This window comes from Puma concolor, chromosome C2 (assembly GCF_028749965.1).
Source record: "Puma concolor isolate L17-30 chromosome C2, mPumCon1.1.hap2, whole genome shotgun sequence".
Classification (NCBI taxonomy): Eukaryota; Metazoa; Chordata; class Mammalia; order Carnivora; family Felidae; genus Puma; species Puma concolor.
In genome coordinates, this window is record NC_141675.1 from 117618332 (window position 1) to 117642051 (window position 23720).

Consider the following 23720-nt stretch of genomic DNA (forward strand, 5'->3'; position numbering starts at 1 on the left):
GTCTGCATATACACATTCTTAGAAATTAAAATACATAAATACAAGAATGGAATTGTGCTCTAATACTATTTTTTTCTTTTAATATTATTATTTTTTTAATGCTTATTTTTGGGATGGGGTGGGTAGGGGCAAAGAGAGAAGGAGACACAGAATCCGAAGCCGGCTCCAGGCTCTCAGCTGTCATCACAGAGCCCAACGCAGGGCTAGAACCCACGAACCATGAGATTGTGACCTGAGCCGAAGTCAGACACTTAACTGACTGTGCCACCCAGGTGCCCCTTTTAAATTTATTTTTTATTTTATTTTATTTTTTTCTAATATTATTTTTAACTTGATGTTTCACCTAAATATATGGTGATGCACCAAAACCCATAAAATATCTAGGAATAAACCTAACCAAAGAGGTGAGAAATCTATATACTGAAAACTGTAGAAAGCTTATGAATGAAATTGAAGAAGACACAAAAAAGTGGAAAAACATTCCATTCCCATGGATTGAAAGAACAAACATTGTTACAATGTCAATACTACCCAAAGCAATCTACACATTCAATCCAATCCCTATAAAAATAACACCAGCATTCTTCACAGAGCTACAACAAACAATCCTTAAATTTATATGGAACCAGGAAAGACCCTGAAAAGCCAAAGCAATCCTGAAAAAGAAAACCAAAGCTGGACGTGTCACAATCCCGGACTTCAAGCTGTATTACAAAGCTGTAATCATCAAGACGGTATAGTACCGGCACAAAAACAGACCCATAGATCATTGGAATAGAATAGAGAACCCAGAAATGGACCCACAAACATATGGCCAACTAATCCTTGACAAAGAAGGAAAGAATACCCAATGGAAAAAAGTCTCTTCAGCATATGGTGTTGGGAAAACTGGACAGCGACATTCAAAAAATGAAACTGGACCACTTTCCTACCATCCACAAAAATAAATTCAAAACGGATGAAAGACCTAAACATAAGACAGGAAGTCATCAAAATCCTAGAGGAGAAAATAGGCGAAAACCTCTTTGACCTGGGCCACAGCAACTTCTTGACATTTCTCCAGAGGCAAGGGAAACAAAAGCAAAAATGAACTATTGGGATCTTTTCAAGATGCAAAGCTTCTGCACAATGAAGGAAACAATGAGCAAAACTAAAAGGCAACTGAAGGAATAGGAGAAGATATTTGCAAATGACATATCAGATAAAGGGTTAGTATCCAAAATCTATAAAGAACTTATCAAACTCAACACCCAAAAAACAAATAATCCATTGAAGAAATGGGCAAAAAACATAAATAGATACTTCTCCGAGGAAGACATCCAGATGGCCAACAGACACGTGAAGAGATGCTCAACATCACTCATCATCAATGAATACAAATTAAAACCACAATGAGATATGACCTCACACTTGTCAGAATGGCTAAAATGAACAACCTAGGCAACAACAGATGCTGGCGAGTATTTGGAGAAAGAGGAACCCTTTTGCACTGCTGGTGGGAATGCAAACTGGTGCAACCATTCTGAAAAACAGTATCGAGGTTCTTCAAAAAATTAAAAAATAGAAATACCCTATGACCCAGAAATTGTACTACTAGATATTTATCCAAAGGATATAGGTATGCTGTTTTGAAAGGGCATATGCACCCCGATATTTATAGCAGCACTATCGACAATAGCCAAACTATGGAAAGAGCCCAAATGTCCATCGACTGATGAATGGATAAAGAAGATGTGGTATATATATACAATGGAATATTACTTGGCGATCAAAAAGAATGAAATTTTCTCATTTGCAGCAATGTGGATGGAACTAGTGTGTATTATGCTAAACAAAATTAGTCAGAGAAAGACAAGTATCATATGACTTCACTCATATGAGGACTTTAAGATACAAAACAGATGAACATAAGGGAAGGGAATCAAAAATAATATAAAAACAGGGAGGGGGACCAACCATAAGAGACTCTTAAATACAGAGAGCAAACTGAGGGTTGCTGGAGGGATTTGGGGTAGGGTGATGGGCTAAATGGGCAAAGGGCATTAAGGAGGACACTTGTTGAGATGAGCACTGGGTGTTATGTATAAGTGATGAATCACTAAATTCTATTCCTGAAACCATTATTATACTATATGCTAACTAACTTGGATGTAAATTTTAAAAAATTAATTAAAAAAATAAAAAAAATAAAATTAAGATAAGGTGGCTTTCATATCCATAAATTCTGTCACACTTTAAAATAGATTTATAATTTTCTTTCATATATGTTCATCATAATATATTTAACCAAAAATGTATCTTTGGAGATTTACATTATTTCCAGTGTTTTGCTTGTATCAATAATACTGTGATGAACATATTCATAAGTGTTTCTTTACATTTGTCCATATTCATTTCCTCAGATTAATTTCCTAGAAATAGGATGGTTAGCTGAATGTCTAAAGGCTTTGGGTATATATTGTTAGATTTCTCCCTGGAAATTTGGTTTTAAAAGTAGATTTTAAGAGTCCCTAATTCCTCTCATCTTTACCAACATTAGACATGAACTTCTTTTTAAATTTTTGTCAGTGCAATAGGGATATAAATGGGGGTGACTTTCTTGGGGTGGGAGAGAAAAGTAGTCCATTCTGTTTTTCAGTTTATCCATTAACTTTTTTATTTCAAAATCGTATTTTAATTCTCTCCTCCCTTTTCATAGCAGCCTACTTTTGTTTTATGGATGCCAGATCCTCTCAATTTATTTTAGGATATTTAGTATACATTTTTAAGTTATCTTTTGTGTCTTTAATACCATCTTTATATGAACATTAGTATTTCTCATCAGCTCCAAAAATTTTTCTTTTTTTTTTTTTTTTTTTTTTTTTTTTTTTTTTTTTTCCAAAAATTTTTCTACCTGTACTTACATGATCATTTCCTCTCTCCATAGCCTCTGTTTTCTTTCTATAACTCTTCCAGAATTGATCCTTCATGACTTTGACTCTCATGTTTTTATATCTTTAAAATTTTGCTCTATATTCCAGGAGATTTCTTTAACTTTTTCTTTCAAACCTTCTATACTGGCAATCATATTGTAAATTTCTTGAAGTATTTTTTTCTTTGATTTTACTTTCATCCTTTTACGGATTCATTATCTTCTTAAGTCACTATGACAATATTCATTAGACTTTAAAAAAGTTTTTTTAAAGTTCTCTTTTCTGAATTACCTGTTTTTTCTCATATTGGTTTTCTTTTTCATGCTATTGGTAGCTGTTAATTTTTTTCCTCCATATTTCTGAGGATTCTTGGTTGTCTCTTCATATTTAAGCAACAGTACTGGGTAGGCTTTAGGTGACTCCATTGTGTGGCTTCCTGCTGGTCTTTTTTTTTTCTTCCTTTCTTTTTTTTTTTTTTAAAGGGAGAGTTAGCAGGTAGCTCTACGTACACTCATTACATGATTCATTTATACAATTAATGTTTATTGAGCCTACTCTAAGTGTACTTAGAGTATTCATGTATTTTGTGATGTACTGGGAAACCAGTGCTGTGTCATTGCTGGACTTTCAAATTAATCTTCTGCTTCTAGTTGCCTTTCTCCCAGTCTCCCACTAAATGCTGTATTACAGTCTTTCTGAGCTTTTATTTCCCAAAGGCAAGAGCATTCTTACTTCTGTTATATCTCTATGGGTGTATTTTGGGTCAAGGCTTCCTCTCCCTTATTTATTAATAGGTTTTCCTCAGCTTTCCAGCTTCTGGAGAATTTGTTAAAGTTATATCTGCCAAAGACCCTTCCCATTGTCTCAACTGTTGTTGGTTTTTCCTTTTTAAAATTCTCCTGCAGTCATTTTAATGCTGTCTTGGATAGAGAGCAGATAAATGCTCTTTAACATCACTAACCATAAACACCACTTTCCATGTCTTTAAAGAGCATCTAGAAATAGTCACCAACCTTCTTGCCTTATATGTTAGTCTGCTTGGACCACTCTGACAAAAATATCATAGACTACATGGTTTAAACAAGAGAAAATATTTTCTAACAGTTCTGGAGGCTGGAAAATCCAAGATGAAAGTTTTGGCCACTTTAGTTTCTAGCGAGGACTCTCTTCCTGGCTTGCAGACCTTGTTTTCTCACTGTGTTCTCACGTGGCCTTTCCTCAGGGCCCATATGCTTGCAGGGAGAGAGAAGGGGGGGGCGGATGGGGTGTGCAAGCTTGCTAATGTTTCCTCTTATCAGGACACTAATCGTATGGTATTAGGGCCCCACCCACATGACCTCATTTAACCTTAATTATTTCCTTAGAGGCCCCTTTTCCAAATACAGCTGCACTGGGGATTTCTACTTGAACATATGAATTCAGGGCGTAGGGGATGGGAGGTGGACATAAACATTCAGACCATAATACCAAACATTCAGTCCATAATGCCTTGTCAAGTGGAACACAATTGCTTAATTTATTATTTTTGTTATTATGGAATGAGAGAGGTAGTTTTTTTTAATTTTGTGGCTAACTTTTTTAAGTGAGCCTGAGTTTCTGTATGTTAAGTGTACCTTTCCTTATTACTTGTTTTACTATCCTTCTTGTTCCCACTCCTTATCCCAATCGCTTTCTCCCTTTTTTAAAAGAAATTATGTTATTCCATTGTTATTTAGACTGTATCTTACAGCGTTTTAGAAAGTCAACAAGGGGCTAGCAAAAATGTAAAAATTGAATTCTAAGCATTTATTCAATACTATACCAATATTCCAAATAATCTCATTTTCACATCAGCACTTAAAGAAAGATATATCCTAGGAGTCAAAGGAGAAGCATCTAGAGTCTTTCTAAGTCTTGTTTCATATCTGGGAGATATTGCAGGAAGTAGGATAGTGCAGAATTAGGCCAACTCTTTCATTGTTGCCTTTAAAAACGTCCAGGAACAGTTTGCCTGTTGCTTTTCCAAACATAAACACAGACACAGGCCAGTGAACTAATAATATTAATTGATGCTATCCTAACAAATAGGTCAAATAGAACAAAAACACAACTTTTCCTGGGCTGTAACCTCTTGGTACATGACGTCAAAATCAGATGGTGTTTTGGTGTCCTAGTGTGTAGGAGATAAAAAAGACAAGGAGAGCTGACTGCGTGAAATATCTTGTGCACGTCATAAAAGAGGCCTCCTGCTGTAGCCTCAGGAAGTATAGCCTGCAGTGTGGTAGTCGAGAGAAGAAAAGAGAGGACTATAGAAAATTCTTCTCCACACCTTGCCAAAATCTGAACTCTGAGTCCCTTCAAATGAAGTACCGTAATTTATCACTCACCAAGAGCAAACAAGTCAAATGAAAGAAATGATTAACGTAGTGTTTTGTTCTGTTTTGTTTTCTGGGTAATAAACTGTCTTTTGGGTAGAAGTATTTGTTGTTTTGGAAAGAATAAGTGAAATGTACCACTTTCTCTGTCTATGGCTACAATCAAAGGTTTTAACCTTGGGTAAACAATAGCAGAGTGTTTGATTTGTTCTCCCCCATCCCCACCCCCCCCCCCCCCCAGAATAGGGACTGTAAATTAAAGTCATAATTAAATCCTGGAGTAAGGAAAGGTCCATGTCATTCCAGTTGTGGCTAAACAGTTCAGGCATTGTTTCCCTCCTCATCCAAAATGGGGGTCGATGATCGCATTTTTTTTTAATGCCATCAATGGCTTTTCAGCTTCTAAATGAAAGCCGACCTTCATCTCTTCTAATTCAGATGTTTCCAGGACTCAGCTTTATATGTACAACAGGTAACTCACAGATTATTTCCTCTTTTTGTTTCCCAGATTTAAATTCTTATCCAGATCTATTCCTTATACTCTTTTAAAGTATTTCTTACTAGCCTATTTATTGCTTAGTCGTCTTGAAGAATGGATAATTCACCTTTAGAGAATACTTTTTTCTAACATGTTTCTAACCTTTAACATAAAAATATGAGAAGAATCAGTTGCTCAGCGGCATAGTCCTCATTGTAAACAAAAGTAAGAACTTTAGAGAAAAGTAAGTGTAATAGCTGTCTTCAAAAAATTGACTTAAAAAAAGATTGAAGTGTACCATGCATACAGACATAGCATATCTTCCTGAAAGCTAGCCCAAGCTTCTCTGAAAATTGGTAATAATTATACAGTCTGACAAATGCCTAATTAAAAATCTATCTTTGTGGGGGGTGCCTGGGTGGCTCAGTCAGTTGAGCGTCCAACTCTTGATCTCAGCTCAGGTCGTGATTTCATGGTCATGAGTTTGAGCCTTACATTGGGCTTTGTGCTGGGTATGAAGCCTGCCTTAAAAAAAGAAAATCTATCTTTTGGTTTTTCATAGTCCCTGCAACCTTCATATTTTAAAATATCCTTCCTCAATTAGAAATATTCTGTGGGAGAAATCTTTATGGAAAAACATGAAACATTTTACATTTGATTATCATGTGATTATTTTAAATACAATTGGTAATATCTGGGCATATGTTTTCCCATCATTATTAACTAACAGTTTTTCTATATTACATGCAGTTCTATGTTTCTCAGGCTTTGACTAATGAAAACATGCCATTTCAACAGTTGACACATATGAGGCACAGTTATATCTCAGAGTATTGTCTAGTTGTTCTATTTGTACATTGAAAGCAATTTTCCCCTGCTTCATCCCAGACTGAAGCAGAAACAAGGATTCAAACACTCTGCCAACCCAAATTCTACCAGAGATTCTCAGACACATTTTCTAGGGTAGTTTTTCATTCCTGGGATGCCAGATAAGTAGATCCTGGGGAAAAGAGACAGAAAGCAGAACTAAAAAAGGATGAGCTTTTGGAAGGAGGGATGTGAGAACCAGCTTTGCGAAGGACAAGAGAACAGAATGGAGAAGATTCAGAGAATGGACTTTCCTAAAGCATGAACCTTCTTCATCTCCTTTGTCTGAAACCTCACTCACATCTGACTGATCAGTTTTGGGCAAATTGCGGATCTGTGGTCCTCACCCCCTGAACAGATGGTAGCAAGTTTGAAAACTTAAGTGGGAAAAGGGCCTGAGGAAAGTACCGCCCTGTGACTGTGGTGGAACTGAATTGAACACTGGGAAATTCTCCTGTGAGCAGAGGCAATGCTAATACTTATTATTAATAATGCTTAATTATTAATAAGGATAATGCTTATCCTTATTACAGGTGCTTTGATGAAGTACCAATAACAATAAATTACTTTTTTGGAGATAAGACAATCAAATTTTGTGCTCAAAAAACAAAGATTTGCCCCCACAGAAAGAGGAACATTTGAAGGCTGTTAAGCAATGTCAAGAAAGAATTCCAGTTAATGTTTGAACAATGGTTATGTTATTGACGTAGTTGTTGAACCTGCTATGGACACTGTTTGAAGAAGGGAGGACTCAGATAAGTTAAAAATGTGAATAGTTCCATCATTCTTCTAACTTGAAAGACTCTTAACTGAACCCAATAACCTGAAATTTTGAATCTGAATGTAACACATTTCAAGCAGCAAAGTTGAGTTTTAACAAAGGCTTACTTGAAATACTTCTTGACCCAAAGAAGTGAAACAAATGACTAGCCACAGTGTAGTAATGCAAAAGGAGAACATGTTTTGGAGGCAGGCTTGGCTCTGTGATCAGCTGTGTGAACTTGGTGAGATGAATTCAGCTTCCCTGAGTTGTAGTTTGTTCATGTATAAAATGGGACAATTACTGTCTACTTAGAACAGTTGTGATTAGTATTGAAGGAGATCATTTAAAAACAGCATACAGGGGCGCCTGGGTGGCGCAGTCGGTTAAGCGTCCGACTTCAGCCAGGTCACGATCTCGCGGTCCGTGAGTTCGAGCCCCGCGTCAGGCTCTGGGCTGATGGCTCAGAGCCTGGAGCCTGTTTCCGATTCTGTGTCTCCCTCTCTCTCTGCCCCTCCCCCGTTCATGCTCTGTCTCTCTCTGTCGCAAAAATAAATAAACGTTGAAAAAAAAAAAATTAAAAAAAAAAAAAAACAGCATACATATGCTTATATACCATGACTATTCTGATAAATAATGGAACTTTTTAATAATGGAGAAGTCCAGCAGGGTGGATGCTTTTAGGTGGATAGACGGAGGCATCTGGTTTAAGCACTTCTAACGCACATATTTTTCTCATCCTACAGTTCTGTAGTTTTTAATTCGGATCTGTAATGTCATGTTTATATTTTTTTGAGAAGGAATAGTAGACTTCTTTGAAAGCACACTTGTTAAATGGATGGGTTTATTTTCTAAAGGGCAGTAAATGTCTTATTGAAGATATCAAACTTGTCCATGCCACAGTCACATAATTTCTTTTTTTTTTTTTTTTTTCAAGATCAAGTACATTGTGGTCATTTAGTGGCAGAATATACAGAGGAAAGAGCACTTTATTAGAAGGATGGGTATATTTGAATCCCTGTCCCATTAGACCACATCTTAACCCTATGACTTTGGGCTAAATCATGAAGCCTCTCTCAGCTTAAGTTTAAGTAACTCAAGGAAAGTGGGGATGATAATTCTACACTCTAGTTTATTTCATTATTTATGTGAGGATCAAAATGAAATAATACACACATTGAAAATTATTAAGTACCGTGACAATTTAAAGCATTATTGGTTTGAACCTAGATGAAATAAAACATAAACATTCAAATCTAGACAAAATTAGTTATTTATTGTTAGCTTCATTATCCTTTATTTATTTTTTTTTTTAATTTTTTTTTTCAACGTTTATTTATTTTTGGGACAGAGAGAGACAGAGCATGAACGGGGGAGGGGCAGAGAGAGAGGGAGACACAGAATCGGAAACAGGCTCCAGGCTCTGAGCCATCAGCCCAGAGCCTGATGCGGGGCTCGAACTCACGGACCGCGAGATCGTGACCTGGTTGAAGTCGGACGCTTAACCGACTGCGCCACCCAGGCGCCCCAACTTCATTATCCTTTAGGACAGAGGTGTTAATAATTTTCCTTTTTAGTATTCCTCTAATCAATGGAGAAAACGAACCCTCTGTTTTTTTGAGAAGCAGCAAATAGTACTGGATAGTCACAGGTCTGGACATTGGCATCTAAGTCCTAATTTTGCTATTATAACTTAGGGTAACTATCTTGCATGCTCTTTATGTGAGTTTCATCATCTCTGAAATAACGGAGGCTTTTTTGTTTCCTTCTACTTCTATAAACTTACGTAAGCATTCCTTTAAATGTCTACCTTAGTTCTCTCTGGACACTTGAAAGCTTTCCCTTTCACAAATGTGAATATAGTCTGTGTTATCAACCCTGTTCTGTGTCCTGTAGCAGGGTCCCTTGCAGGGGACCAGATATTCTTAGATACCAATATTAAGATCTAAAGTCCAAAACTTAACATTCCATAAGGAAGAAATACCAAAGAGTGATGTTTATGGTTAGTTTCCTAAGTGCATTTGACCTTGATTTTTTGGTTACTTAATCATTGTATTTATCTTTCAAAGAATGATGCTCTTGCTTTCCCCAGAAAAACGTACATATTTGCTTTGAAGTTCAAAAGGGACATGTTTTTGCTATATTTATTATAAAGTAGCATCCTTAAGACTATTTCAAATAAATAAAATAATTGGCCATGTCAGACTCTTTCATTGTGGATAGGACTACCATTTATCAGTCAGTAGCACACTTGGGAGGTAATGTGCTCACAGAAACCCATCTGTTAGACACATACAGCCTTGATTTAATCTTGATCTTAATGAACACTGATAAAAATGGTAAAACATAGAGCTACAAATGTAACCCAGACACTTTATTTATTTAATCATCACATTTAAACATCTGTTTTGGCAAGTAGGAGAAATAGTAACATTACTTCCTTCCCTCTTGAAAGATTTTTGATTAATTAGTTCTTTTGCTTTTTTTCTTCCTTCTATTGTCATCTGTTGTGTGTGCCTTATTTACCAGGTAATAAGATAAATAAGAGAAAAACAAAATTATCTATTTATATTACTTGCTTATCTTAATGAAAGAACCATTTGTGGTTAAAATCAAGATTAAAAAATTATTTGTAGATTTTAATTTTGGCTTAAAAAATTTGTACTATAAAACAATGTTCTGTTTACATACTAAAGCAATGACACCAAAGCTTCATACTGTCTTTTTTTTTTTTTCAAATATAATTGCAATCAGTAGTTTGTCTTCTCAAACTCTTTTCTATGAATTTGCCCACGTGATACTTACATATCTACAAGTATGGCTGATATATATATATATCAGGTTATGCTATAGGTGTGGCATTCCACAATTTTCATTTTTAATTTTTTTAATGTTTATTTTTGAGAGAGAGAGCAAGCTGGGGAGGAACAGAGAGAGGGAGACACAGAATCTGAGGCAGGGCACAGGGCTCCAACTCACAAACTGGGAGATCATGACCTGAGCTGAACTTAACCAACTGAGCCACCTAGGCATCCCAGACAATTTTCATTAAAAATTTTTTTTTAATATTTATTTTTGAGGGGCGCCTGGGTGGCTCAGTCGGTTAAGCGGCTGACTTTGGCTCAGGTCATGATCTCGTGTCCGTGAGTTCGAGCCCTGCATCGGGCTCTGTGCTGACAGCTCAGAGCCTGGAGCCTGTTTCGGATTCTGTGTCTCCCTCTCTCTGACCCTCCCCCATTCATGCTCTGTCTCTCTCTGTCTCAAAAATAAATAAACGTTAAAAAAAATATTTATTTTTGAGAGAGAGAGTCAGAAAATGAGCAGGGGAGGGGCAGAGAGAGAGGGAGACACAGAATCCGAAGCAGGCTCCAGGCTCTGAGCTGTCAGCACAGAGCCCAGTGCAGGGCTCGAACTCACCAATGGTGAGTTCATGACCTGAGCCGAAGTCGGACACTTAACTGACTGAGCCACCGAATGAGCACACATTCTCATTATTCATTGTCTTAATGCTGTTGTTATTGTTTTAGTTTGCAAAAGTTGTCTATACATTCTATAATGTGTGATTTTTTTTCCATTCTATATCATGAAATATTTTCCTCTAGTCTGTCGCTTGATGTTGAACTTTGTTTTGTTACTTTTGTTGTTGTTTTTCAGTTGTTTAAAATTTGTTATGTAGTCAATATTACCAAATTTTTTTCTCTTTGCCTTCTGTATTTTGTGCTTTGTACAAGGTCTTCCTTGTTTCAAAGATTCCTATTTTCCTTTGTATGAATAAATCAAGTGTTTTAGCCCATCAGGTATCTTTCAAATAGCTGATTAGACCGTACTCCTGCATTTCTCTATCTTTACAGAGATCATGTGGTTTTCCATTAAAATTGAGAAAGTTTGTTACTCCAGCTTTAAAGATGTGTGGTTGTAACTTTTGATATAGACATTTCAGCATGATGCTTTTTCCAGTATGGTCATAATAAAGTGAACATTAAATATTGTCTGGTATGTTTGCCCTTCTGTGTGAACTTGAATGATTTGTGTGGATCATTCTACAAGTGCTATAGTTTGCACACCAAACCCGCTCTTTGAATTGTTAACCAAAGTGCTTATGTACCAGCATTTTTTCTTCTCAGTTCACCTATACTGAGTTTAAATGTTATGCAATTCACAATCAGACAATGATTTTAATTCTCACTGTTTAATAAAATATTTTAAGTGGAGAAATGAAAGACTTACTCTTCACCCCCCCCCAACTTGTTTTTTCCTTCAGTTTTGTCAAAGCAGCATGCTTCACAAGTCCTGATTAGGAAACGCCGTGCAAATTCTATGTTTGAAGAAACCAAAAAGGGTAATCTGGAACGAGAATGCATTGAAGAACTGTGCAATAAGGAAGAAGCCAGGGAGATCTTTGAAAATAACCCGGAAACGGTAAGAATTCATGAAAGCTAGTAAGTTAGCATACTAGCCATACAGTGAAAGACTGAACATTTCCAGCTTGAATCCGCGTTGCCTTGTGTCCTTTACAAAGTTAATTGTGTCTATCGCCTTCCACGTGTAACCACTGAAGCATTTCAGTAGGGAGTACCTTCAAAGGAAAGTGGGCTTTGTTAGGGAGACACTGCTGCCATAGCCATGTGCTGTGACCAAACTATGATTTCCTTATACTTCAGAGTCAGCAATGGTTTTGACCTCATGGTTTATAAATACTTTCTCCCAACCAGGATTTGGTGGTATAGGGTAGATGGGGAAGAAGGTGTCTCAAGTGTGGTGTGTGTGTGTGTGTGTGTGTGTGTGTGTGTGTGTGTGTGTCTGCATTATCACTATCCTTCATTAAATCTCTCCATTGGCATTTTTTACCAGGCTTTAGAAAACAAGGCCCTCTGATCCAGAGTTTGGTACATAATTGGTACCCAGTGAATACTTACTGAAGAATTCATGACTGTATTATATTCCCTGAGTAGAATCTTTAACAAAGATCCTTGGGATGTTTCCTGAGTCCACCTAATATGATCAGTAATTCCTGGGGTTAGAATATATATATTTAGTGTCTACATTTTTCCAAGTTAGTCTCGAAGAATTTAACCATAAAGACCACCAAATATCATACAGAAATATGGAGCCCTCGACCTGATCTGTAGTCCCCCAGTTTCCCTGGGGGAGGGTGTTTGCTAATATGCCTGTGGAAAACAGGATTATAAACAGTGCCTCTAAAAGTTAGGATGAGGATGACCATGAGAATTCAAATCTGATACCTCTCAGGGTTACCTCAGATACTTTTCCTGAGATGAACTATGTAACCAACATGAAATGAGGGAGAAGACATATACAAAGTACTTCCTTCAGCTTGGCAGTGGCTTCTGGGACCGTGACACTAGATGAGAGAGGATGAACAGGAACATTTGTCTATATTAGAGAACTTGTCCAAGACAGTAACAGCTTGTGTTCTCCACAGTTCCTCTTTAATCCTTTTACCTCGACATATTCTAACAGGTTCAAAGACATTTTTTTTTCCCCAAGATATCCAAAGAATCGTTTGTAATATTCTCCAGGATTAAGTCAACACGTTTCTCTCTCAGTTTTGTTGCTTTGTGTGGGTAAGCAATTGACAAGGCAACAAAATTTTATTTCACACAATATAGCAGACCAGTACTCTTGTTGTGTGGGGTGTAAAATATTATATTGTTTATTATAGAAATTTAAATACCATAGTATGTATTTATATACTATATACTATACTGTAATATACTATACTATAATATATATATATATACACACACACACACACACACATATATGTGGTATATATAGCATACCTCCCTAGACTTCAACAGTTATTAGCAATCAGCCATTCTTGTTTTGCCTGTTCTCTACCCCACCCAGTCTAATTTTTGTTTTGTTTTTCTGGATTGCTTAAGGCAAGCCTGCATCCCTGAGATATCATATTATTACATTGCCCATAAATACTTGAGTACATATGTCTAATACCATAGCTATGATCTGGTAGCTTAGCCTCTGAATAGTAAATGGAGAGTGAGGTAGAAGACCATAGTGGAGAAGATGGAAAGTAGTGGAGAAGGGAACCTCATTTATGTGCTTCCTCTCCTCCACTTTCTGACATTGGCCTCATATATGAAAGCGAAAGATGACAGAGAGAGTAATGAAGAAAAGGGAGAAAGGAAAAAGCATTTGTGACTGCTTCTCATTTTCTATCCCACCCCAGCCTCTCCCTGTCCATGCTGTAATAGTCCGCACTCCCAGTATCCACCCTATTGCTCATCTCTTCACTGCCACTAATATCTTCCTTTCCCCTCACATCATCTCTCTTTGAACCCATTCGTCGTTGCTTGTCCTCTTGGCTTTTGTTCTGTAGAGGAAAACACCACTGTTGGAATCACTTGGTGGGAGATCCCATCCTTATAAACTAGTAGGTAAGTGTTGTGTAGGTTTATATGTGAGAGGAGGCAAGAGTGAAGACTTTGACTCTATACTGGACCAGGTATGTTCCTTACTAGAGTATGTTTTTCTGTTGAAGCACTGGTTTTTTGTGTTACTAATGTTACATATTAGATATATTGTGGCTTAAGATGGCCTTGGGGAACCAGCCTAGAAATGTTACCTGCAGAAATCATTTTTAACATTTTTCTCCATTTGGTAAAGTACATTCCTTAGCCCAAATTACCGATTTACAGACAAGCTTTTGGTACGTAACCAATTTGTAAGTAAGGGATTACATGTACAGAAGATGCTAAAAGATAATGTTCACTTTAATTAATTTCAAATTATGGCACTGTTATTCAGCATTAAATCTGGTGTGTGTCATCAGCATGACATGAAATGTGTCACCTGGGTATCTGATCATTATGGAAAAATTAAAGGAGTTACAAATAGAGGGCATATGTTATATTTAACATCTTCAATAGAGCCTGTTTTCAGATTAGAAGCTTTTGTGACATGATTTTATTGATCAATACTGAGTTAAGCTAAGCATCTTATTGACTTAATGTTATTAGTTACCTACTCTTGCTATATTTTACTATAGCAAAAATGTAACATGGAAATGATACTTGTATGTAATATATTTGCATCATTAATACAAAACACATGATAAAATTGAGTTTTAACTGTATAGTGAAATTTAGGCTTGCTAAGATATATTTTTCTCTTTTCTTTCTTTCTAGGATTATTTTTATCCAAAATACTTAGGTAAGTTCAAAGAATCTTAATCATATAATCTTAGAAATGGAAAGGAAGTTCGATTTGATCAAGTCCAATCTTCCATCCATATATTCCATCCAATATAATTTAATTTGCCTTGGGAGTAATATCTCATTTTATATTCAGTTTTGCTGTCCTTTTATTTAAAGACATGTAGAAAAATTTGAAATGGTTCTTTAACTACCATGTGGCATTTTGACTTTTAGCCTTTTTCATTCTCACATCTTTCTTATAAAGGTCTATGAGCTGTTGATAAATTATATTTATATATCAGGACATTCTTTATAAGCATGTGAATTTTCATGGATTACCTTTTAAAAATTTGTATTTAATGCTTATTTATTTTGAGAGAGAGAGAGACAGAGTGTGAGCAGGGGAGGGGGAGAGAGAGAGGGAGACACAGAATCCGAAGCAAGCTCCAGGCTCTGAGCTGTCAGCACAGAGCCCAACGTGGGGTTGAACTCACGAACCGCAAGATCATGACCTGAGCCAAATTTGGCGCTTCACCAACTGAGCCACCCAGACACCCTGGATTATCTTTTCAAAATTGATACATAATTAACATACATACATATAATGTTGGATTAGTTTCAGGCATACAACATAATATTTAATATGTGTATGTATATATTGCAAAATGATTACCCAGTAAGTCTAGTTAACATCCATCACCACACATAGTAAATTTTTTTTCTTGTGATTAGAACTTTTAAGATCCACTTTCTTAGCAACTTTCAAATATTATTAACTGTAGTCACCATCCTATACATTATACTCTACGACTTGTTTACTTTGTAACTGGAGCTTATAGATGATCTCTTAATGAAAGGAAAGATCTCTATACTCCCCAGAGCTTATGACAGAAATCATTATAATTTAAATAGTTATAGAAATCATTACTAGTATCTCTCTTTGAAACATCATTTCACCATTCCCTGAAGTATCCCTACCCATGTTTTGCCTTTGGATACCATTCTGGATTCTCAAGGAGGGAGGTGGTATTTCTACACCCAAATAGATTAGATGATTTCAACTCAATAGACATGAAAGGTAACAAGGCTCCAGTTTGCTTTAAGCAAATGTTGAGATATATTAATATTACTTGGGAAAGTTGTCAATATTTCCAAACAATAAAAGTAGACTATAATTTGCAAATCTGCAAAAATCCCCTTTTTCTGATGGAATTCTCTGTAGGTCCAACCTACACAGGCATGCTCTCCCTCCTCCTTTAGGCTCAGAATATTCACCATTTGTACCTCTTTCCACCCAGCTCTTATCCAAACCAATTTGAGGGTTCAAGCACTGCAGAAATGAAAAATCTTCCTTGGAGAAAGAATAGTAGAAATGTGATCTTATACGCATTAATAACTATGCAGCTTAGAGTTATTAATATAATGTTGCAAATAACTTTTTCTGTTAAATGCATTTCTCTTGAAGTTAGACGGTTTCATTATAGTTTAGGGCTTTACTTTTTGTTTGCTTTTGTTTTGCTTCTGAAGTTTCAGAGACCATCTTTAGATGGTCTTTAGATTTATACTTTTCCCCTTTTCCTAGGAAGATTTATACTGAAATGATGGTATGTTCTTATATTTTCCCTTCAGGACAATTAGCAAGAGAAGAGCCCAAGACTACTGGGTAGAACACCCTTTTAGAACCACGTGCCCTTTTTCATAATTCCTGAAGTGGTTACTCTTACATGTTTTGTATCCATGACGGTCTGAATTCTTACTTATGTGGCATATCCTGAGCCAAGGAGACTTAACTGCAATATACTCCATCTCGTTTTACCTGTGTTAACAGTTGTAAGACATCAGTTCAGTGGTATCTCTTAGATCTTCATGGCATGACCCATTTGAACCCATGTTCTGTGGGCTGCGGGGTGTTTTCCAGCTGACTTATTATAATTTCTTTCTATAATTTCCAATCTAATACGTATCTACTGCAAGATCTTAAAATTACTTTACCTGAAGGAGCCCGAGTTTTCTCAGTGGTCAGATGGATAACAGCAATTTACCAATACGTTTCTAGCAAGAAATAACATGAGATGATGTTTTGAAAGTACATAGAGGAATATGTTATGCTAGTCCTTTTTAGTTTTCTTCCCTGACTCCCCCTCTATTCCCATTTTCTTTTTTTCCTTCCCTTTTCTAGCTGCTGATAACAAACTTAAACAGTTTCCTTCAAATTTGGAAAGAGGACACTATAAAAACTGTGTAGTAATATTACTCATGTCTATAGATGTGAAAATGCAGCAAGATTCTCTAAAATCTTTAGCTGCCGTATCTTAAAGAGCAATGGGGTATAGATACACATCCATGAAAAAGTTCTCTTCTCTTGTAAAGTTATACATGTAAAGTTACTCACTTTCTAAAACAAAAACTAAGTGTTTATACTGTTAAAATGGAGAAAAATTAGAATATCAAGGCTGCTTCAGCTACTCAATTTTAGGTAGGAATTTACATATTTTATTTAAAAACAAAAGATAATATTTGGCTATGAAAAATTAAAAGCTTAAAAAATAGTATTAATTCTTGTTTCTTAGGTTTATGTAATGAAGCTGTGTTTCTGCAGATATCAGTACTCTAGAAGCACAGACCTTTGATCACAGAGTATATTTGGATGAAGATAAATAACATTTTAATACAGTATTATGTATTCTGGGGAAGTGCCTTTAATAAAATACTTTGCCTTTTTTCTCCTTTTATACTTCTCAACTTCCTCTTTTCTGGCTCGACTCAACTTTTTCTTTGCTTATCTTATGTGGCAGCTTGGTAGAAAAAACAAGTGCAAACAAAGGAAAAAAAAACGAAAACACAAGATGTGGGCTCTACTCCTAGGTCTAAAAATTTCTACTGTGTCAGGTTAAGCAAGTTATTTAGCTTTTCAGGTTCTGCATTTAAATGTACACCATAATTACATTTTCTAACTTTGGACCTATTGGGAATAACAAATAAGTATATGTATGCAGATAGGTTTTTTACTGCATGGAACTGTCTTGAAATGTAAAGTATTATTATTTAACCAACTCATAATATAAAAAATATATACTTTTTATTATGTTTTATTTTTTGATTCATATTTTATATTTGGGTCTTTAGTTATTTATATAGGCATATGCAATGAATCCCACTGCTGAAAACAGAAAAGAAATGCTCTACCTAACTTAAACCTTTCTGTCATTTGACTATGTGCATTCTAGAGGCCAATGGCCCTAATTGGAAACAAACAAACAAACAAACAAACAAACAAACAAAAACTTTGTAATCCTGTCTTTGGTAAATCTAACATAATTTTACTAATTATCATAGCTCATTCAGAAAACTTGCAGCAGGATAAGGACGCCTAAGAAATTAGACCACTAATACTTACACAGTGGGCAGTGTTTAGATTTAGAGATTCAGAGGCTTAGAAAGTGGTTCAATTTATCCACATATCCTATGTGCTGCACTGGAAACATAGAATTTGGTCAGAAATACTCTGGGGCTTCATTATACAAACATAAGTTTTTGAGTTGTGTTCTTTCCTTAGAAAATAGAATAAATAACTCTACCATTTATATGAGCCTTTAAAATATCACCTGATAGAATGGATGATTTTATTAATGGGAGAGAAAATTTTTGGAAAAATGCTAATTCTGAGCCTAAATATAAACGTTAGAAATAAGTTTTAGTTATTTAGTTCTTGCCAAGTTGGTGAACTAGCCCAAACTGCTGACTCCTTCTCTTAAAATCATCTCAGGAGAAACATTGGCATTCCAGGCCCTAATGATAACAACATAAAATGAAAAACAACAAGAAATGTGAGGAATCCATGGGTAAGCTGAAGTCTGGATTTACCTAGTGTGTGTGGGGACTGGGTGGTGACCTCTGAAGCAGCAGTGAAAAAACACATTGGAGAATTTACAAGATGACCTAAACATACAAATCAAGAAAAATTCTTAAATTTGACACTGAATAGCAAAAAATAATAACACAAATAGACATGGAAATTAGTTAAAAGGAAAACAAAACAAAAGAGAACATTCACAAAAGCAAAATTGCATTTGGTGCAAAGGTTATTAAGTTAGCCTGATCTTTAGCAAGAATAATTAAGGAAAAAGAAAAAGAAGGAAAGAGGAAATGCCAAAATAGAAGGTGTAGGATAAAAAGAAGAAATACTAGAAGTCCAACATTGATTGAATTTATAATGGTAAGATAAAGAGTGTCATAAAATAAAATATAATCACAAAAGAATACAAACAGCTATACCAAAATATATTTGAAAACTTGATAAAATGGATACATTCCTAGAAAAGTAGGAAACATCTATAATTTTACATGAAGATATAGATAATTGGGTTATAAATAACTAGTGAAAAAGTAAAACCTCAACCAAAGCCCTCTTCCGGATCTCCTAGATCTAGATGTTTTAGAGATGACTTCTTCCAAATTAAAAAAAAAAAAAAAAAAGTTAAATTTTCTCTTATAAAATTGCCCTAGTAGAGGGAATAAGATTCTATGCTGTGAGCTTATTCAGAAAGGCTGGTATAATCTTGATTCCAAAATCAGGTAAGGGGTGCCTGGGTGGTTCAATCGATTAAGCGTCTCAGGTCATGATCTTCGGCCCAGGTCAAGATCTCATAGTTTGTGGGTTCAAGCCCCACATTGGACTCTGCTGACAGCTGGGAGCCTGGAGACTGCTTCGGATTCCGTCTCCCTCGCTCTCTGCCCCTCCCCCACTCATGCTCTGTCTCTCTCTTTCAAAATTAAATAAAAATTTTAAAAAGTCAAAATCAGGTAAGAACAACACAAGAAAATAATATGATATCCAATCTATCTAAAATGTATCAAAGAGAGTATATCATAATAAATTAGGTTTATTCCAGAAATTTAAGAGTGGTTTAACATCAGAAAATCTATCAATGTAATTATCCATGTAAATAGTATATTATTACTTCAGTTCATACAGAAAAAGCAGTTGATAAAATTTAGAGCTTAATTATAAAACCTTTTTGCAAACTATAATTTTAAGGGAACTTTCTGAACTTGGTGAAGGTTATACAGAATAACCACATAATTTACAAATTTTGATACTTTTGTCCAGGACCAATACTACCCAGTACTAGGACTGTTCTGGGAAAATTGCCATGTATGGTCACTTTAATGATATACACACAACTGGAGAGAAAAAAAGAAGGAAAGAAAGAAAAAGAGGACGGAAAAAAAGGAAGAAAGAAGGAAGGAAAAACTCAAAATCTGCAGTAATTATACTTACTGGATAAAGTTTAGATATAGTCTATGGTTGAGGACAAGAAGAGAAGCACTGGAAGTTATAGCCAATGAAATAAGGAAAGAAAAAGAAATAGGAATTGTATAGCTCATGGGCAAAGTATATACCTAGCATTAATTATAACTGATACAATGATATGCCTAGAAATAAAAATGATCTGTAGACAATATATTAGAACACATAGGAGATTTTTAGATAGCTCTAAGACTAGCCTATAAAAATCAGTAGTAGTTCTTACACAAACAGTAGTCCACTAGAAAATGAAAAGATGATACCTTTTTCTATAGCTGCAAATTCTGTAAGATCTCTATAGAAAAAACTTTTAAACTTGAATTAAGGATATAGAGGATGAACTGAAATCATGGAAAGACATTTCATGATCTTGAATTGAGTAATGCTAAAGAGAGATCAACTGCAAATTGATCTATATAGTCAAAGCAATCCCATTTAGAATTTCAGATTTTTTAAAGGAATTCAGTAAGTTCACTTTAGCATTTAAATCAGGGAATAAAAGTTCACCTATGTCTATATAAACCTTTAAAAATATAAAAGGAGGAAGTACCTCATCAAATATTAATTCAAAGCTATAAAGAAAACCATATAATATTGTCAGAACATGTAGACTAATCAACCTAGAGAGTTCAGAGACCCATGTATATATGCCAACCTAATATCTGATAAAGATGACACCACACATCACTGTGGGTTGTTGAGAAGATGGTGTGGGGGAGAATGGCTAACTCTAACCAGAAATATAAATCTGGGTTCCTAAGTACCACCAAATGTAATGGTGTATTCTAGGTGGAATAAAGACAAAAATGTTAAAGACAAACCATGAAATTAAAGAAATAACATAGTAGAATATCTTTGTAATATCTTTGTAATCAACAGCATGGAAAAACACCTGCAAATTCACAAACCATAAGGCACAGTATTTGGTAAATTTGATGACAACAAAGTTAGGAACTTCTCTTAAAAGAGACGTAAAAGTTTAAGAGACAGATAACAGAATGAGAGATGATATTTATAAATGTTTAAATTTCTGCAAACCCACATGAACGATAAATAACTGCCAATAGAAAAATGGTTAGTAAGTAATGAAAATTTTCGGAGGAGGAAACTCAAAAATTTTTTATTTCTTTATTAAATTTTTTAACGCTTGTTTATTTTTGAGAGAGAGAGAGAGAGAAAGAAAGAAAATGAGCAGGAAAGGGGTAGAGAGAGACACACACACACAGAATCCAGAGCAGGCTTCAGGCTCTGAGCTGTCAGCATAGAGCCCGACTCAGAGCTCAAACCCACAAACTGTGAGATCATGACCTGAGCCGAAGCTGGAGGCTTAACCAACTGAACCACCCAGGTGCCCCTCAAAAGTTTTTTAGATGACATAACGGTATGCTGCATCTCACTAAAAATCAGAAAAACAATATGCGATGTCACTTTATTACCTATTCTGGCAAAAATTAGACAGCCAAGATATGGAAATTCTTGTGCTCTCTGGTGGGAATGCACCTCTAGAGAGTCACAAAGTACCTGCCTATCTAATGATCTCACAATTCTGGACCCCCCAGGTATCAATTTCTTATGCATATACTAATGAGACACATATGAAGATATCCATCACAGTGCACCTGTGGAGGTGGGATGTTGGGGGCAACCTGAGTATCTTTCATTGGTAGAGGGGATTATAAAAATGGTCGTTGCTTGCCATGGAGTAATGTTTATTAACAAGCAATAAATTAGAAACAGTAACTTCTATGCAGCAGCATGAAGTGCTCATAAAAATATAGTGCCCCCTTACCCCCTGACTTTGGATGGCCCCTGGGATTGTTTTGATCAGTTGACTGTGGCAAAGGTGACAAAATGCCTCTTTCATTGGCCTGGCAGTTTCTGCTTTATTCCTCTTGGAAGTTAGCTACCACGAAAGAAGTACCACTCTAGGACCAGCCTGCTAAGAGAAACCCAACCACAGTGAGAAGCCCTGAAACATGACATGTGTATAGAGAGAAATGCCAAGGAGCCTGAGCTGTCAGCCATGTGAGTGAAAAACCATCTGGGAAGTGGATCCTCCGATCCTAGCCACCCTGGCTGACTCTTATGTGCAGCAGGGACAAACAGCCCAACCAAACCCTTTGTAAATATTTGACCTAAAATTTAATCTAAAATGGAGTTGTTATTTAAGCTTCTGATTTTGGGGGTTGTTAGCAAAAGACAATAAAAATACCACTTTTTTAGTAAGTTGTGATTAGCTGTACAGTGAAGTAAGATATATACGTGTATATATACATACATATATATTTATACAATGTTGTCTTGAGGGACTATTAAGAAATGTTATGTTGTTGAGACTAAATGACTCCTAGTTAAAGTATATAAGTAAGTATTTTATTTTATTTTTTAAGTATATAAGTATTTTATCTGTTATTTCAGCTGTTATTGCTGCCAGTTTGCTTTAATTTCCCAGAGTTGTAGTGAGGAATAACATGAATGAAGTAAACCTACTTTGTAATACTGAGGCATTACACAAATATTATTATATTAATCTATATGCAACACTAGGAGAAGTAGAAGTTGCCTACAGTGACTAGAAACACTAAGTTAGTCTATTGATTTAATTATAGATGCTTTTAAACCAGGCTCTGATCTACAGATTTGAGAGTAATTTTAGGTCTCTGCTGTGGAATGAAGAACATAGACTTATTTGCGAATAAATTTTTTTGTTAACCTAAGATCGTTTCACTTCTTGCTTTAAGGTTCTTCTCTGAGAAGAAGCTTCCATAAACCTGTCTTTCCTTATTGTCATCTGTATGTATTGTCATCTTGCTTATAGATACTTAATTTTTCAAAAAGGTGGATGGAAACATTTAGGGCTCATGTTTCCATCACGTTCATTTTGAATGCTGAATCCTATAAATCCACAGGAACATAAATATTCTATCACTTTGGATAATTTCTACTTCCACCATGATTTCACATGAGGTAAATGTATCTACTCTAAGATTACATTTGTGTTTCCAGATTGTCTTGGCTCTTTCCGAGCTGGATTGTTCACTGCTGCACGTCAGTCAACCGATGCCTACCCTGATCTAAGGAGCTGTGTCACTGGTAAGCACCGCTGTCGTCCATTTGAGTAACAAAACAAAACAAAATAAAAATCTGCAAGTAAATGCACCATGTAAATATAACTGATGTTTAAAATCAACGAATGAGCCCTACAAGACTTGTTATGCCCAGCAAGGAGATATTTTTGACATCATTTGGAAAAGTGTTTTTTCAAATGCATATGCTGCTCTTTTACTCAAAATAAATATTCCACCTAAGGTTTAAATTGAACAGTGTTCCTTGTTTACTAAGCTTTAGGTCATTGACTTCAGAATTTTATTCCCAAACAGTTTTATTTTGGATGTTGTTGCATAATCATGTAGTATGACCAAATGTTACGGTTGATTGATAGGTCAAAGTGGAGCCATGTTTATTCTTCTAACTTTTGGCATCAGTAACATAAATGTGAAAACTGTTTGAATATCAAATTAGCCTTCTCCCCCTAAAGTTCACATAGGGCATAGTGATAATTCTGGTAGATTATTTGTCTCTCATTACCCATTTTCCCAATTGAGAGTCAAAGAGACAAAGGTGAAATTGCAAGGTGTAAATTGGGATGTTTATCTAGTGAACATTGTACATATAGCATCGGCATTATCTAAATATTCATTTATCTGCATTTTCTCTAATTTTAAGTTGGTTTTAATTACACAGGTAAAACGGTTTGCTGAACAAACATTTAATTCATACTTTATTTATTTATTTTAAAGTTTATTTTTTGAGAGAGAAAGTGTGAGTGGGGGAGTGGCAGAGAGAGAGAGAGAAAAAGCCCT

At 35.5% G+C, this 23720-nt stretch overlaps 1 protein-coding gene across 1 annotated transcript in view; it reads left to right on the forward strand.

The window, feature by feature from the left end:
* Positions 1 to 23720, forward strand: part of PROS1 (protein S) — a 70921-nt gene that overhangs the window by 11478 nt on the left and 35723 nt on the right. The window contains exons 2-4 of the mRNA XM_025914125.2: positions 11633 to 11790; positions 14541 to 14565; positions 22864 to 22950. Of these exons, the coding sequence (XP_025769910.1) occupies positions 11633 to 11790; positions 14541 to 14565; positions 22864 to 22950 (270 nt within the window). The remainder of the gene's footprint in view (positions 1 to 11632; positions 11791 to 14540; positions 14566 to 22863; positions 22951 to 23720) is intronic.